The sequence below is a fragment of the Lithobates pipiens genome, unplaced genomic scaffold, assembly GCF_037356315.1.
Source record: "Lithobates pipiens isolate NorthernLeopardFrog02 unplaced genomic scaffold, aLitPip1_a1.2 Scaffold_8, whole genome shotgun sequence".
Lineage (NCBI taxonomy): Eukaryota > Metazoa > Chordata > Amphibia > Anura > Ranidae > Lithobates > Lithobates pipiens.
This window is the reverse complement of record NW_027507903.1, coordinates 171841805-171856546: the sequence shown is the minus strand read 5'-3', so window position 1 is coordinate 171856546 and position 14742 is coordinate 171841805. Positions and strand designations below refer to the sequence as shown.

The window sequence follows — 14742 nt, the reverse complement described above, 5'->3', positions numbered from 1 at the left end:
CAGGGAACATGTCATCAGAATGAGAGAGTAGAGGGAACAGGGTTGGTGACATATCAGTATGCTGCTGCACCTTCACTTTCCAGTTAGCAGGCTGCTTGTGGTGGGCGGGCTATACCACTGTATTCCTCAACTTTGACCAAGAAAGTTGTGTCAGTCGCTTGGTTGTGTTCTACGGTAGAGCTGGACAGAATTACATATTCAATGTATGTAAAAAAAAGGGGAAGAGAAGCAGGATTTTTGCGGTGTTGACAAATAATAATGAAACTAATGAGATAAAATTTATAATAATTTTAATGAGAATATAGTTAAAAATATGAAAAAAAAACACTTGGGTCATAGATAATCAACAATTGATAGAGCTGATAGGAGGCACAGGAGTGCAGGACAGCACGAGTGCCTGGCAGAATCAACAGCTGGTATGCAGATCTGGTGCTCCGGACGTAGCTGGGACAACAGGTGGAATGCAGCAGACTGGAAGCTGAAGCTGGGAGGCAGGCACTCACAGGATTCAGATGGATGGTCCCAAGGATTGAGACACAGGAAGGTCAGGCAGGCCGGGTCTTACACTGGAGAGCAGTACTGGAACAGGTGCAGAAGGCAGAAGGAAGGTCACTAGGCAAGCTGGGTCGGTAACAGACTGGTGCAGATAAGCCAAAGGATCAGGCAGGAGAGAGGTCGTGGACAAGCCGGGGTCAGATGCAGGCGGATGGCAAGGATAGTCACAGGGCAAGCAGATAGTCTCAGGAATGGATCAGGAACACAGGAAACTCTCAGGGAACGCTGTAAATCAGGCAGCTGGCACACAGGCGCGCGCACGGAACTGCTGCTCTCAGCAAGCATTTCCTGACAGTGGTACAGGTGGTCAAAGGCGAATATTCAGCTTTAACAGAGATGTGCTTTTTTGTATATTAACCCGACATGTTTCGCATTTAGCTTTATCAGGGGATATATGAATCTCAAAAGTGTAAAAAAAACTGTACACGAATATAAACAAAAAAGAAAATACATTAATTACAGAATAACAGGGGAGGGAAACCTACCGCGCCAGCACATTCTATATGTTTGTACTGTTGTTCTTTGCTCATTCTGAACTCCATGCAAACACACTAGGATGTCAACAGTACTGCCAATATGTGAAACATTATATTAACATCAACAGTACAGACTGTGTTAGACGATGGTTTTTTAATGCTTGAAATCCTCTTATGTGGGCTGCATGTCCGTGCTGACCTCTACAGCAGCTTTTAGGGAAAATAATTGTCAGTGTTTGATTACTTCTCCAGTCTCTGGCCCTCTCAGAAACAGATCCACCCTCAAGTCCACTTGAGTTGAAGTTATTGTAATTTTCTTTTTGCTTACAACTGGGGATCAGTAATTCTTCCATGTAAGTTTTTATTGCCTTTATGTTTATAACAAACTGTTAGAGATTTAAAGTTAAGATGTTTTCGACCATCTGGATATTCTGTCAGAAGTAATTTGAACATTGATGCTGTTGTCTTCACCAGTGTTACCCAAACAAAAAAAGGAGAACTATACAGTATGTAAGTTTTGGGAAACCTTCATTTACATTTGATATAGGGCAACACAACAGAAAGCTATTTTTGAAGTTAATGGATTAGTAAGGAAAAAAGACTACAAGAAAGCATCAGATCTTAGAGGCGTTCTATTTAATGCTTACAATATTAATGACATGGGCAAATTTGGTGATGTAGAATTTCTTCAAGAAATCATTTTTTGTTATAGATGTTTTCAACACAAAATCCAGTTTACAACATGTGAGATTTTTTTTTTTCAGTGGGTGTATTAAAAGTCAGCAGCTGCAGTATTTGTAGCTGCTGGCTTTTAATATATATTTTTTTAGGTGGACTCCCTCTTTAAGAGCCCCCAAAAAATGCTATAATATTGCAGCTTATTGCCCTGTACACACGATCGGACTTTCCGCCACAAAAAACCTAGATTTTTGTTCGAAGGATGTTGGCTCCAACTTGTCTTGCATACACACAGTCACACAAATGTTGGCCAACAATTCCGAACCTGAGAATGTGGTGACATATAAGAAGTACAACGAGCCGAGAAAAAGGAAGTTCAATAGCCAGTGCGGCTCCTTCTGCTTGATTCAGAGCATGGGTGAACTTTTTTGCGTTGGACTTGTGTACACACGTTTCGAAATTCCGACAACAAAGTTTTGTTGGCGGAAAATTTGAGAACCTGCTATCAAACATTTGTTGGCGGAAAGTCCGACAGCAAACATTCGATGGAGCATACACACGGTCGGACTTTCCAACAACAAGCTCACATCCAACATTTCCTGTCGGAAAATCTGACAGTGTGTATGCGGCATATCAGTTCTATGATATGGTGGGTGCTAGGAAGGTACATGGCAAATTTTGGTATGAGCTGGGTTTAGCAAATTCCACAAACCCCAAACTTAGCACTGAGTCTGACTGACCTCCATGCAGGTGAATCTAGTTTTTTTTTTCTGCCCATATTTTAGGTTCAATAAACAAACTATTGTTGGGGACGTACCCAATTTTAAAAAAAAATACCCTTCATTGGAGAGCGGGACTTTTCATGCAGCTTAAAGGGCAACAATATTCCAACGTTGACAATGTGGACAAGGGACCCTTCCCCACATTTTGTCTCCCAGAAAGAATGAGATACTTTGTGGTTTGGGGGGCTTACAGTGGAATCGGTTACATTATTACCCCTTACTACCGATCCACATCTGACATTCTTTGATCCAACATGGCACTGGCCAGGGAACAGAATCTCAGTAAACTGTTTTGGTTTTAGCAACCATGCCAATGTTAAATGTACCAGCAACTGGAATGTCACACACTGAGATGCAAAATAATATTCCTAATTTATTAAAATAGCCAGCAGGAACAAGTCCTATTTTGACAAGTTTTGCGCTAGTCACTGTGTTCTTTCAAATAAAGTTTATTTGAGAAAGAGTTGTGCCTAGCATAAAACATGTTAGAATAGAACTTGTTCCTTCTGGCTATTTTAAATATAGGAAGAATATAATTTTACATTCCAGTGTGTGGTATTCCTGTTGCTGGTACAACTGGAGAAGAGCCAAGGCGGCACTTGACTTTATTGTGGAGTGTGGAACCTGATCTTGCCAAGAACATCATGTGAAATGCACTATATTACCAAAAGTATTGGGACACCTGCCTTTACATGCACTTGAACTTTAATGGCATCCCAATCTGTAGTCCGTAGGGTTCACCCTTTGCAGCTATAACAGTTTCAACTCTTCTGGGAAGGCTGTCCACAAGGTTTAGAAGTGTGTCTATAGGAATGTTTGACCATTCTTCCAGAAGCGCATTTGAGAGGTCAGGTATTGATTTGGAAGAGAAGGCCTGGCTCACAGTCTCCGCTCGAATTCATCCCAAAGGTGTTCTGTTGGATTGAGGTCAGGACTGTGTGCAGCCAGTCAAGTTCCTCCACCCCAAACTCGCTCATCCATGCTCTACATTTTGCACACCGGAGAGGGACAGAGCCTGCTTTGCTGTATGTGCGGCTGAGTGTAAAGGGAATCTGCTGTCAGTTTACACTCGTCTACCCTCTAATCCAGGGGTCTCAAACTTGCAGCCCTCTAGCTGTTGCAAAACTACAAGTCCCATCATGCTTTTGCCTGTGGTAGTCATGCTTATAACTGTTAGCCTTGCAATGCCTCATGGGACTTGAGATCCCTGCTCTAATCCAATCCACCTAGAAAGAAAGAGCCCCTTCCGTTTGAAACCCAGGGTAGGCGGGTGTAAATGGACAAAAAAATAAACTAATTTACACCTACTTGTCCATATGGGTGAATGAACCATCCAATCAGGTCCACCTGAAAAATTGACAGGCGGACCTGATCAGACCCTGCAATGTGAAAGGGGTCCTGATCAATTTTATTTTTAATTTTTGTATTATCCTCACTTATTCAATATAGTCTTGCATTTAAGAAAATAAAGAATACTTGAGACAATGATAAAGATGATTGCAGCAACAGACTACATATTCCATACGTATAAATTATTACACTCCGTTTGCAGAGGTATACTGTGCATGTATAAGGCGATATAAAAATGACATTCACATCTGGAGGCCAGATCACTCATTACTCACACTGCATTACAGTGCACAAGAACATAAAGTACAGTTCCTGATTTGCAGGGTTCTTTGACAAAGGCATATGTAAATTACAGGGAAGTGAATTATGTCACTGGTTACTTTATTGAAGCCATATCTCCTCGCTTTAATTTTTCAAAACTGTGTATATCTGGCATACCATGCTATTGCTTTTTTTTGGAAACTTTCCACACATTTTTAAAGATGCTGCAATTCCAGCCAGAGAGAAGTTTTGGGACTTGTGTGCAAATTTTATAAATCATTAGCTATACAGACAATATATAGAAAACAAACATCAGGTCTTAATTTACATTCTGCATCTGTTACAGCAATTAATATAACTACTGTGCTTTCATCTAGGGACTGACAGCCCTTGCAGTTCAAAGTAAATTAAAAGAACTTTCCATATCAGAATGCCTTGGGATTTCCGACATTGGAATTCAGGTAACATAAAATATAATTGTTCTGTGATGTGTTTTATTATCTTTGGTAAATTAAAGTAAAACTGTGAGGACAGAAATATGGGAGTTGCCATTGCTGACTGGTTTTAGGGTTCAGGCCCTGGGATGGTCAACCTAATCCGGATTTTATCTTGGATTCTTTGACCAGAAACAAGAATGCACTCAGCAAATCTAAACTCCCATAATGCTTATTGTAGGTCTGTGACACAAGGTAAAAAGGCAAAAGCTAGGCCTGCATGTCAGCAATGGCAGTTCCCATATTTCTATTCTCATAGACATCTTTGAAAGGATACATGTATTATTAACCACTTCAATACAGGGCATTTTCACCCCCTTCCTGCCCAGGCCAATTTTCATCTTTCAGAGTTGTCACATTTTGAATGACAATTACACGGTCATGCAACACTGTACCCATATGAATTCCCCCCCCCCCCCACAAATAGAGCTTTCTTTTGGTGGTATTTGATGATTGCTGCGGTTTTAATTTTTTGCACTATAAACAAAAAAGAGTGAGAATTTTGAAAAAAAAACACAATATTTTTTACTTTTTGCTATAATTTATTTAGGCCGATTCTTCTACATATTTTTGGTACAAAAAAAAAAACAGAAAAAAAAAAAAAAAACGCAATTAGCGTATATTGATTGGTTTGCTCAAAAGTTCTAGTGCCTACAAAATAGGGGCTAAATTTATGGCATTTTTATTATTATTATTTTTTTTTACTAGTAATGGCGGCGATCTGCGATTTTTGTCAGGACTGTGATATTGCGGCGGGCAGATCAAACACTTTTGACACTATTTTGGTACCATTGACAATTATACAGCGATCGGTGCTATAAAAATGCACTGATTACTGTATAAATGTCACTGGCAGGGAAGGGGTTAACACTAGGGGCGATCAAGGGGTTAAATGTGTTATCTATGGAGTGATTCTAACTGTGGTGGGAAGGGACTGACCCAGAGAGGTGACCGATCGGTGTTCCTATATACAAGGAACACATGATCTGTCTCCTCTCCCCTGACAGGACGTGGATCTGTGCGTTTACACACACAGATCCACGTCCTTGCTCTGTAACAAGCAATCGTGGGTGCATCGGCTCCCGAATGACGGCTGAGAAGCTGAGGACCCTGGATGGCAGAGTCACCTTGCAGCTGTCATTACTATGCGTGGGATGGGAAGTAGTTAAAAGACAATATTTTCCTATCCATTGAGAACAGTCATCAAGGGCCTATGTTTAAATTACCTTTTTTATTACTATTTCATATTTGCAACAGGAGGGAGAGTTCTGGGCTTTGTTTAGGTTTAGGAAGTTGAGGTATCCATACATATAGGATGATCATCAACAGAGTTGCCTGAAAATGTTCAGATTGGGAAACAATTGTATATTGGATATACAGGAGCTGGACAAAATTATGGAAACATGTATGGTAAAAGAACAAAATCCTTACCTAATATGGTGTTGGACTGCATTTGGCATCCAATAAGGCATGAATTCTCCTGAGAATTGACAAATATAAGTCTTGGATGGTGGATAATGGAATCTGATACCACTCGTAATGCAAAAATCCAGGTCGTGTTCTTTTGTCTCTTTCTGTCATTTGACCATGTGCTTATCAGGCGTTTTCCCAGAAACTGCATATGCCATCATAACCTTGGATACTGTACCTCACGACACCACAAATTGGCAACCTCAGTCACAGAGGCACCAGCTAAGCGGGCACCTCTTAGAAGCTCAGTAAGCTCTGACATGACTCCGTATTACTAGCAGCACACCCAGTGAATGATAAACGTGAGGCTTCCCACCTGTTAGCTAGGTGTCTACATCACTTCTGCTTTTAAGGCAAAACATGTTGTCACTTTCACACCCGCAAATAACGTAGTGTTTCCATATTTTTGTCCCACCCTTGTATGTAACCCCTGAAGGCCTTCCCCTTGCTGACTAATCTAAAGAGATAAATCAGGTGGACAAGATGGATATGGCCAGAAGATGGCCATTAAAATTTTTGTGAAAAACAGTGTAGCGCTTATTTGTTTTTACCACATTACAATGTGACCAATGTAATCAGTGCATACATTAAACTGTGCAAACAAATAAATACATTTAAACACTCTTTGCTGTATATGATAATTAAAGCTAGAATGTCCAAACAAATATATGAAAAAATGAAAAAAATATATCAAAAATAGGAAAACAACGTGAAAACAAGTGAAAAAGTTCTCCAAATTTTCTGTGTATGATACGAAGAAGTGAAAACAGTTCTACACCTTCTCCAAGGAATGATCGCACAATCACCGCGTGAACCCTCCACCACATAAAATGGGGGCTTACCAGATTTAATGGATCCTACTCAAAATTATATTTGGAGGATCATATATGCTTGTAGATATACATAGGCTTTTTCGGTGTTGTCCTTTTCTGGAAGACTTTCAAGTGTGGCTATTTCCTCTACAGTATGTCTCCATCCACATAAATCATCATAGGTAATGGGATAGATATAAAAGAAGAAAGCAGGGACCACAATAGTGTAACTCCGTTTTTCGTTTCAAGTAATTTAATAAAAAATTATCAAACTCACGTGTACAAAGAACATAAGCGCTTTTTCAATAAAATCTCAGGCTGCAGTGAACTGGGACTTCACTGCAGCCTGAGATTTTATTGAAAAAGCGCTTATGTTCTTTGTACACGTGAGTTTGATAATTTTTTATTAAATTACTTGAAACGAAAAACGGAGTTACACTATTGTGGTCCCTGCTTTCTTCTTTTATATCTATCCCATTACCTATGATGATTTATGTGGATGGAGACATACTGTAGAGGAAATAGCCACACTTGAAAGTCTTCCAGAAAAGGACAACACCGAAAAAGCCTATGTATATCTACAAGCATATATGATCCTCCAAATATAATTTTGAGTAGGATCCATTAAATCTGGTAAGCCCCCATTTTATGTGGTGGAGGGTTCACGCGGTGATTGTGCGATCATTCCTTGGAGAAGGTGTAGAACTGTTTTCACTTCATCGTATCATACACAGAAAATTTTGAAAATTTGGAGAACTTTTTCACTTGTTTTCACTTTGTTTTCCTATTTTTGATATATTTTTTTCATTTTTTCATATATTTGTTTGGACATTCTAGCTTTAATTATCATATACAGCAAAGAGTGTTTAACCACTTTCAGACCGGACCATTTTGCTGGTAAATGACCAGAGGTCTTTTTACACTTTGGCACTGCGCTGCTTTAACTGGTAATTGCGCGGTCATGCAATGTTGTACCCAAACAAAATTTGCGTCCTTTTCTTCCCACAAATAGAGCTTTCTTTTGATGGTATTTGATTGCCTCTGCGATTTTTATTTTTTGCGATATAAACGTAAAAAGACCGCAAATTTTGAAAAAAAATGATATTTTCTACTTTTTGTTATTAGAAAAATCCAATAAACTCAATTTTAGTCATACATTTAGGCCAAAATGTATTCAGCCACATGTCTTTGGTAAAAAAAAAGTCAATAATTGTATATTTATTGGTTTGCGCAAAAGTTGTCACATCTACAAACTAAGGTACGTTTTCTGGAATTTACGCAGCTTTTAGTTTACGACTGCCTATCTCATTTCTTGAGGTGCTAAAATGGCAGGGCAGTACAAAACCCCCCCAAATGACCCCATTTTGGAAAGTAGACCCCCTAAGGAAATTGATAAGAGGCATGTTGAGCCCATTGAATATTTTATTTTTTTGCCTCAAGCGATTGAATAATGACAAAAAAAAAAATTTTTTTTTTTTTTTTACACAAAGTTGTCACTAAATGATATATTGCTCACACATGCTATGGGCGTATGTGAAATGACACCCCAAAATAAATTCTGCTGCTTCTCCTGAGTATGGGGATACCACATATGTGGGACTTTTTGGGAGCCTAGCCGCGTACGGGGCCCCGAAAATCAAGCACCGCCTTCAGGCTTTCTAAGGGCGTAAATTTTTGAGTTCACTTCTCACTACCTATTACAGTTTTGAAGGCCATAAAATGCCAAGATGGCACAAAACCCCCACAAATGACCCCATTTTAGAAAGTAGACACCCCAAGCTATTTGCTGAGAGGCATGTTGAGTTCATGGAATATTTTATATTTTGCCACAAGTTGCGGGAAAATTACAAACTTTTTTTTTTTTTTTTTTAACAAAGTTGTCACTAAATGATATATTGCTCATGCATGCCATGGGCATATGTGAAATGACACCCCAAAATAAATTCTGCTGCTTCTCCTGAGTACGGGGATACCACATATGTGGGACTTTTTGGGAGCCTAGCCGCGTACGGGGCCCCGAAAACCAAGCACCGCCTTCAGGCTTTCTAAGGGCGTAATTTTTTGATTTCACTCCTCACTACCTATTACAGTTTTGAAGGCCATAAAATGCCAAGATGGCACAAAACCCCCACAAATGACCCCATTTTAGAAAGTAGACACCCCAAGCTATTTGCTGAGAGGCATGTTGAGTCCATGGAATATTTTATATTTTGCCACAAGTTGCGGGAAAATTACAAACTTTTTTTTTTTTTTTTTTTTTTTCACAAAGTTGTCACTAAATGATATATTGCTCACGCATGCCATGGGCATATGTGAAATGACACCCCAAAATAAATTCTGCTGCTTCTCCTGAGTATGGGGATACCACATATGTGGGACTTTTTGGGAGCCTAGCCGCGTACGGGGCCCCGAAAACCAAGCACCGCCTTCAGGCTTTCTAAGGGCGTTACAGTTTTGAAGGCCATAAAATGCCAAGATGGCACAAACCCCCCCCAAATGACCCCATTTTGGAAAGTAGACACCCCTAAATTTAGGGGTACACTAGTGAGACTAGGTAATAAATGGCGGGTGCCCTGAAACTATAAAAAAATAACTAACCAACCAGCGTCACCTGTAACAGTTATATGGTGATCACTGGTGAAAGGGTTAACTAGGGGGCAATCAGGGGGCTTTATGCGGTAGTATATGGGGGTCCCTGGCGCTATAAAAAGCTGCAGCGAACCTAAATACCTACCTGCCTAACTAGCGTCACCTGTGACACTAATACAGCGATCAGAAAAACGATCGCTTATTAGGCTGGGTTCACACTGGAGCGATGCGGGAACGCCACGAATGCGCGGCGGGTTCCCGCATCGCATGCCTCCCGGCGGCAGTTCACACTGCCCTATGCGAACTGCTGGGAGTGTCAGTGAAATGTTACTGACACCCCCAGATCAGTTCGCATATCGCAGTGCGATCTGCAAACTCGGATCGCATGGTGTGAACACCCATGCGATCCGATTCTGCTGCGGGCCAAAAAAAGGGTCCCGTGCGAATTTGCGGCGGGTGCGGCGAATGGCTGAACTCGAATCGCACAGAGATCGGATGTGATTTGCACTGCAGTGCGGTGCGAATCACATCCGTTCTCATAAACCGCTGCAATGTGAACCCAGCCTTAGTGACACTGGCGACGGGGGGTGATCACGGGGTTAAACCTTTATTGGGGGGGTTAGGGGGGTACCTTATAACTAAAGGGGGCTAACCCTAACTGCCCTAACAGTTATTAGTCACAAATGACACCCGCCGGGTGATCAGGGGGTTAAACCTTTATTAGGTAATAAATGGCGGGTGCCCTGAAACTATAAAAAAATAACTAACCAACCAGCGTCACCTGTAACAGTTATATGGTGATCACTGGTGAAAGGGTTAACTAGGGGGCAATCAGGGGGCTTTATGCGGTAGTATATGGGGGTCCCTGGCGCTATAAAAAGCTGCGGCGAACCTAAATACCTACCTGCCTAACTAGCGTCACCTGTGACACTAATACGGCGATCAGAAAAATGATCGCTTATTAGGCTGGGTTCACACTGGAGCGATGCGGAAACGCCGCGAATCCGCGGCGGGTTCCCGCATCGCATGCCTCCCGGCGGCAGTTCACACTGCCCTATGCGAACTGCTGGGAGTGTCAGTGAAATGTTACTGACACCCCCAGATCAGTTCGCATATCGCAGTGCGATCTGCAAACTCGGATCGCATGGTGTGAACACCCATGCGATCCGATTCTGCTGCGGGCCAAAAAAAGGGTCCCGTGCGAATTTGCGGCGGGTGCGGCGGGTGCGGCGAATGGCTGAACTCGAATCGCACAGAGATCGGATGTGATTTGCACTGCAGTGCGGTGCGAATCACATTCGTTCTCATAAACCGCTGCAATGTGAACCCAGCCTTAGTGACACTGGCGACGGGGGGTGATCACGGGGTTAAACCTTTATTGGGGGGGTTAGGGGGGTACATTAGAACTAAAGGGGGCTAACTCTAACTGCCCTAACAGTTATTACAGTCACAAATGACACCAATGCAAAAAAAAAAAAAAAAAAAAAAAAAATGACATTGGTGTCACTGTGACTGGGGGGCAGGGGTAATTGGGGGGGTGATCGGGGGGTAAAGGGGGGGTGTGAGTGTGCCTGGCATGTTCTACTGTGTGTGTGAGTGTTGGTGCAACTTACTGATCCGTTCTCCTCCGTGTCGGAACGAAAAATACCGACACGGAGGAGAGAATACATCACTTCCTCTCCTGTGTTTACATTACAGGAGAGGAAGTGATGTCACCGGGGATTTCTATTCGTCGGGAGCGATCGCGAGGGGGTGGCCATGAATGAATGGCCGTCCCCTCGTCCGGGATCGCTCCCGTACGAATTCCGACCGCCGCAGGCACCGGGCGGGGGCCCGATCGGGCCCCCGACCCGCGGGAGGCAAGGGACGTACATGTATGTCCTTATGCCTGCCCGTGCCATTGTACCGACGTACATCGGCGTGCGGCGGTCGGCAACTGGTTAAATGTATTTATTTGTTTGCACAGTTTAATGTATGCACTGATTACATTGGTCACATTGTAATGTGGTAAAAACAAATAAGCGCTACACTGTTTTTCACAAAATTTATTATGCCACATTTGTACATCTAGATGTTGTGTTAGCTGCTGTTTGTATACCGTTCACACATTTGAATAGCGCAGTGTTTTTGGTTCTTTTTGAAAAAATTCAGAAGATAGCCATTGCTTACCAAGGTAAAGGGGAGCAGAAGTATCTGCATAGTTCCTATGAATAACAAATTAGATAACCATAAAGCAAGACCGTTTATTCCACAATTATTCTTCTAAATTAATTGTGAGATGCAGGGGCGTTGCTAGGTATACAAAAGATCTGGGGCTAGAGCCCATAGCAGTGAAGTAAAGAAAGTCATACACGTATAATATACGTGTGAGTGTGATTATATATGAAATCTGAGTGCGGATTCCCCCTTACATCAGGGTTCCCAGAGCCCCCCTCATTACATCAGGGTTCCCAGAGATCCCACCCCTTACATCAGGGTCCCCAGTGATCCCACCCCCCCTTACCTCTGGGTCCCCAGTGATCGCAGTGCATTGCTGGCTCATGATTGGCCAAGCATGCACTGTGACCATGCATGCTTGGCCAATCACAGCGCCGTCAGTGAGGAGAGCCATATGCCTGTGGCCAATTATAGCTCAGGGGGTTTAGTACATGCCCCACACTATATAAGGCCGCCAGCGTGGCGGCCTTGTGTAGTGTGTTCCAGCATGCAGGAAAAGAGCAAGATAGGCAGGGACAGTGTTCTTTTCTCAGGCATCTGCAGGAGGTAAAGTGGGTGTTTTTTTTGTGCCTCCAGGCACAGTATATACCTGTATCTACCCTTTTTGGCTGGTGTTCTCTAATACAGGCATCTGCAGGAGTTAATGGGTGTTGTGTGCCTCCAGCACAGTATACACCTGTATCCAGATAAATGAGGTAGAACTATGGCCTATGGGTCACCCACTCAGCGCCACCTCAATCCTACAGTGCCAGCAGCAGGTAGATGTGTTGAACTATTCGATATCATATGTCAATGTCTCAGACAGAATAAAAAAATAAAAAATAAACATATAATATTACCAATATAAAATAGAGATGAAATCAAAATATAAAATAAGACTAAGTAGCTGTTTAAATAAATATATATAAATAAAGTAAATAAATATAAATAAAGTATTACAGTAGTACAATCAGAGCTAAAGTCCTCCTTGCATCAGATAAATACTAAAACGAAAATAAAAATAGAAATAAAAAATTGATGGTAATGAAACCACAGGACAATGGCAAACACCACGGCCAACAGTCTTTATGTAGCAGATGGATATGTGGACAGTTCAGATAATTCACAGTCACTTTTCTCTTAGCGTGCACCTTCCACCAGAGTAAGAATGCAATTATCCACCTCGTGAAGCACACACCCCTCTGGGGTACAAACTCACCAGATGCCGCTAGAAAGAGAGCCTTGTATCAGTGTTCAAACACCGTTCTGTGCTGACACCCCACTTATCCAGAAGGTCCACTGGTATAGGTACTCTGAAGATACCCCTTATTGCTGGTGTTGTCTGTTGCATATTTTGCATATTAGCCTTTAAAATTAGCACTTTTGATTTCGAATGTTCGAGTACCATAGACTTTAATAGGGTTCTAAAGTTCGCACGAATTTTTGGTCCGTTTGAAGGTTCTGGTGAGAACCGAACCAGGGGGGGGGGTTTCGGCTCATCCCTAGTCAGGAATAGGAAATAAGGGGAAATCTCTTTTGAGGACACTTCACAATTAACCAAAACGTATAAAATCCTTAAAAGCAGTAGCTGCTGTTTTCCTTTATTTTTTGTTAGGCTTTTTTCCTTTATTTTCTCCAGGCGATTTGGTTTGTAACACACTTTCTATCTAATGCCAGGTACAAATATCAGCCGAAAACAGCCGTTAGCGTAGAAACCGGCTGACTTTTGGCCTTTTGTGTACAGCTGCCTGTGCGACAGAAGCCGTTCTCGTGACCGAGCATCCTTGAAAACCAGTAGCCGCCCGGCATCTGATCAGCTCTTGCAACGAATGGCTATAACTGACCGGTGTGTCCTGAATGGGGGGGGGGGGGGGGCGAACCCCCCCCCTCAGAACACAACAGCACAACAGGGGGAGATTGCTGTACTAACATTACTTGTGTTAGTACAGTGATCTTTTTTTTTGTGCAGCCCACTGGGTTGAAAAAAAGCTTAGGGTATACCATGGTGTCTTCACTTCACTTATTAAGCAATGGAGGCACCTTTGGACAACAGAAATGTCAACCTGGGGTGAGGCTAGTGTTAGATGCACTAGCAGGTTTAGATGGACTTTGCTAACATGAATTAAGAGCTGTAAAATAACAGACTTACTGGCTGTATCACACATGAAAATAAAGGTGAAAAATAAAAGAAAAACGAATGCAGGCACTACATGTAGGAATTGGTAAGCTGAAATGTATTACATTTCTGCTTTTGGGTTTATATACAGTAAACTCTGCCCAAAATGATATGCTGATAGAGTTTAGGGTGCTTATAGGTTAAATCACTCATTTGATCTTCCTTACTGGAATATTCCTGATGTATTTTACATAACAGCGTATGTGTTGGGGGTGGGGGGATGTGGAGGGCTGAGCAGATATCTCTAGTGGGAGATTTTGCTACTTGGTTCCTCAAGAGATATAAGAAACTAGTGCATACCTTAAAGTGGAACTCTACCCATAACAGCTTGATAAAAAAAAAAAAAAGTTCTTTAGCAAGGAACATACATTCCACATTAAAGATGAGCTCCAGTGTGGGAAAAAAATACTGCAGTTGCTGACCTTTAGTATAAGGACACATTCCTGTTCAGGGATGTCGGTACACCGAGCTGACTCAAGCAGTAGGAAACCGACTGTGAAAGTCGGTTTCCTACTGCGCATGTGCGAGGCGCACTGCACTTTCGGAATGGTCCTGCTGTCTTCTGCAACATCTTCTGTATGTGTCCCAGAACGCAGCAGGGGAAAGGAGGAGGGACCAGAAATACTGAGATCGCCGCTGTGATTCTACTTGGAAGTGGGAGCGGGTACCTGTCAAAACCAGGTACCTGTCCCCACCCCAAAAAAGTGGCAAGAGGTTGCAAACAAGCAGGGTTTCCATTTGGCTGGAGCTCCGCTTTAATAATTATGCTAACAAAATTAGTGCGTGCTGTAAATTGCCCCCAGCATTGCTCCCGTTTCTTCTTTGCTGGAGGCTGCCATTTTGCTGAAGCTTAGAGCCTCTGAACAGCAGTAAATCATAAAGTGGAACTAAACCCATCGATTT

General features: G+C 42.2%; 1 protein-coding gene across 2 annotated transcripts in view; it reads left to right on the top strand.

The window, feature by feature from the left end:
• The window catches only part of FBXL13 (F-box and leucine rich repeat protein 13), a 234129-nt gene that overhangs the window by 206263 nt on the left and 13124 nt on the right, over positions 1-14742 (top strand). For both annotated transcript variants that reach the window (XM_077471772.1, XM_077471773.1), the window contains exon 18: positions 4480-4563. In XM_077471772.1, coding sequence (XP_077327898.1) covers positions 4480-4563 — 84 coding nt within the window. The remainder of the gene's footprint in view (positions 1-4479; positions 4564-14742) is intronic.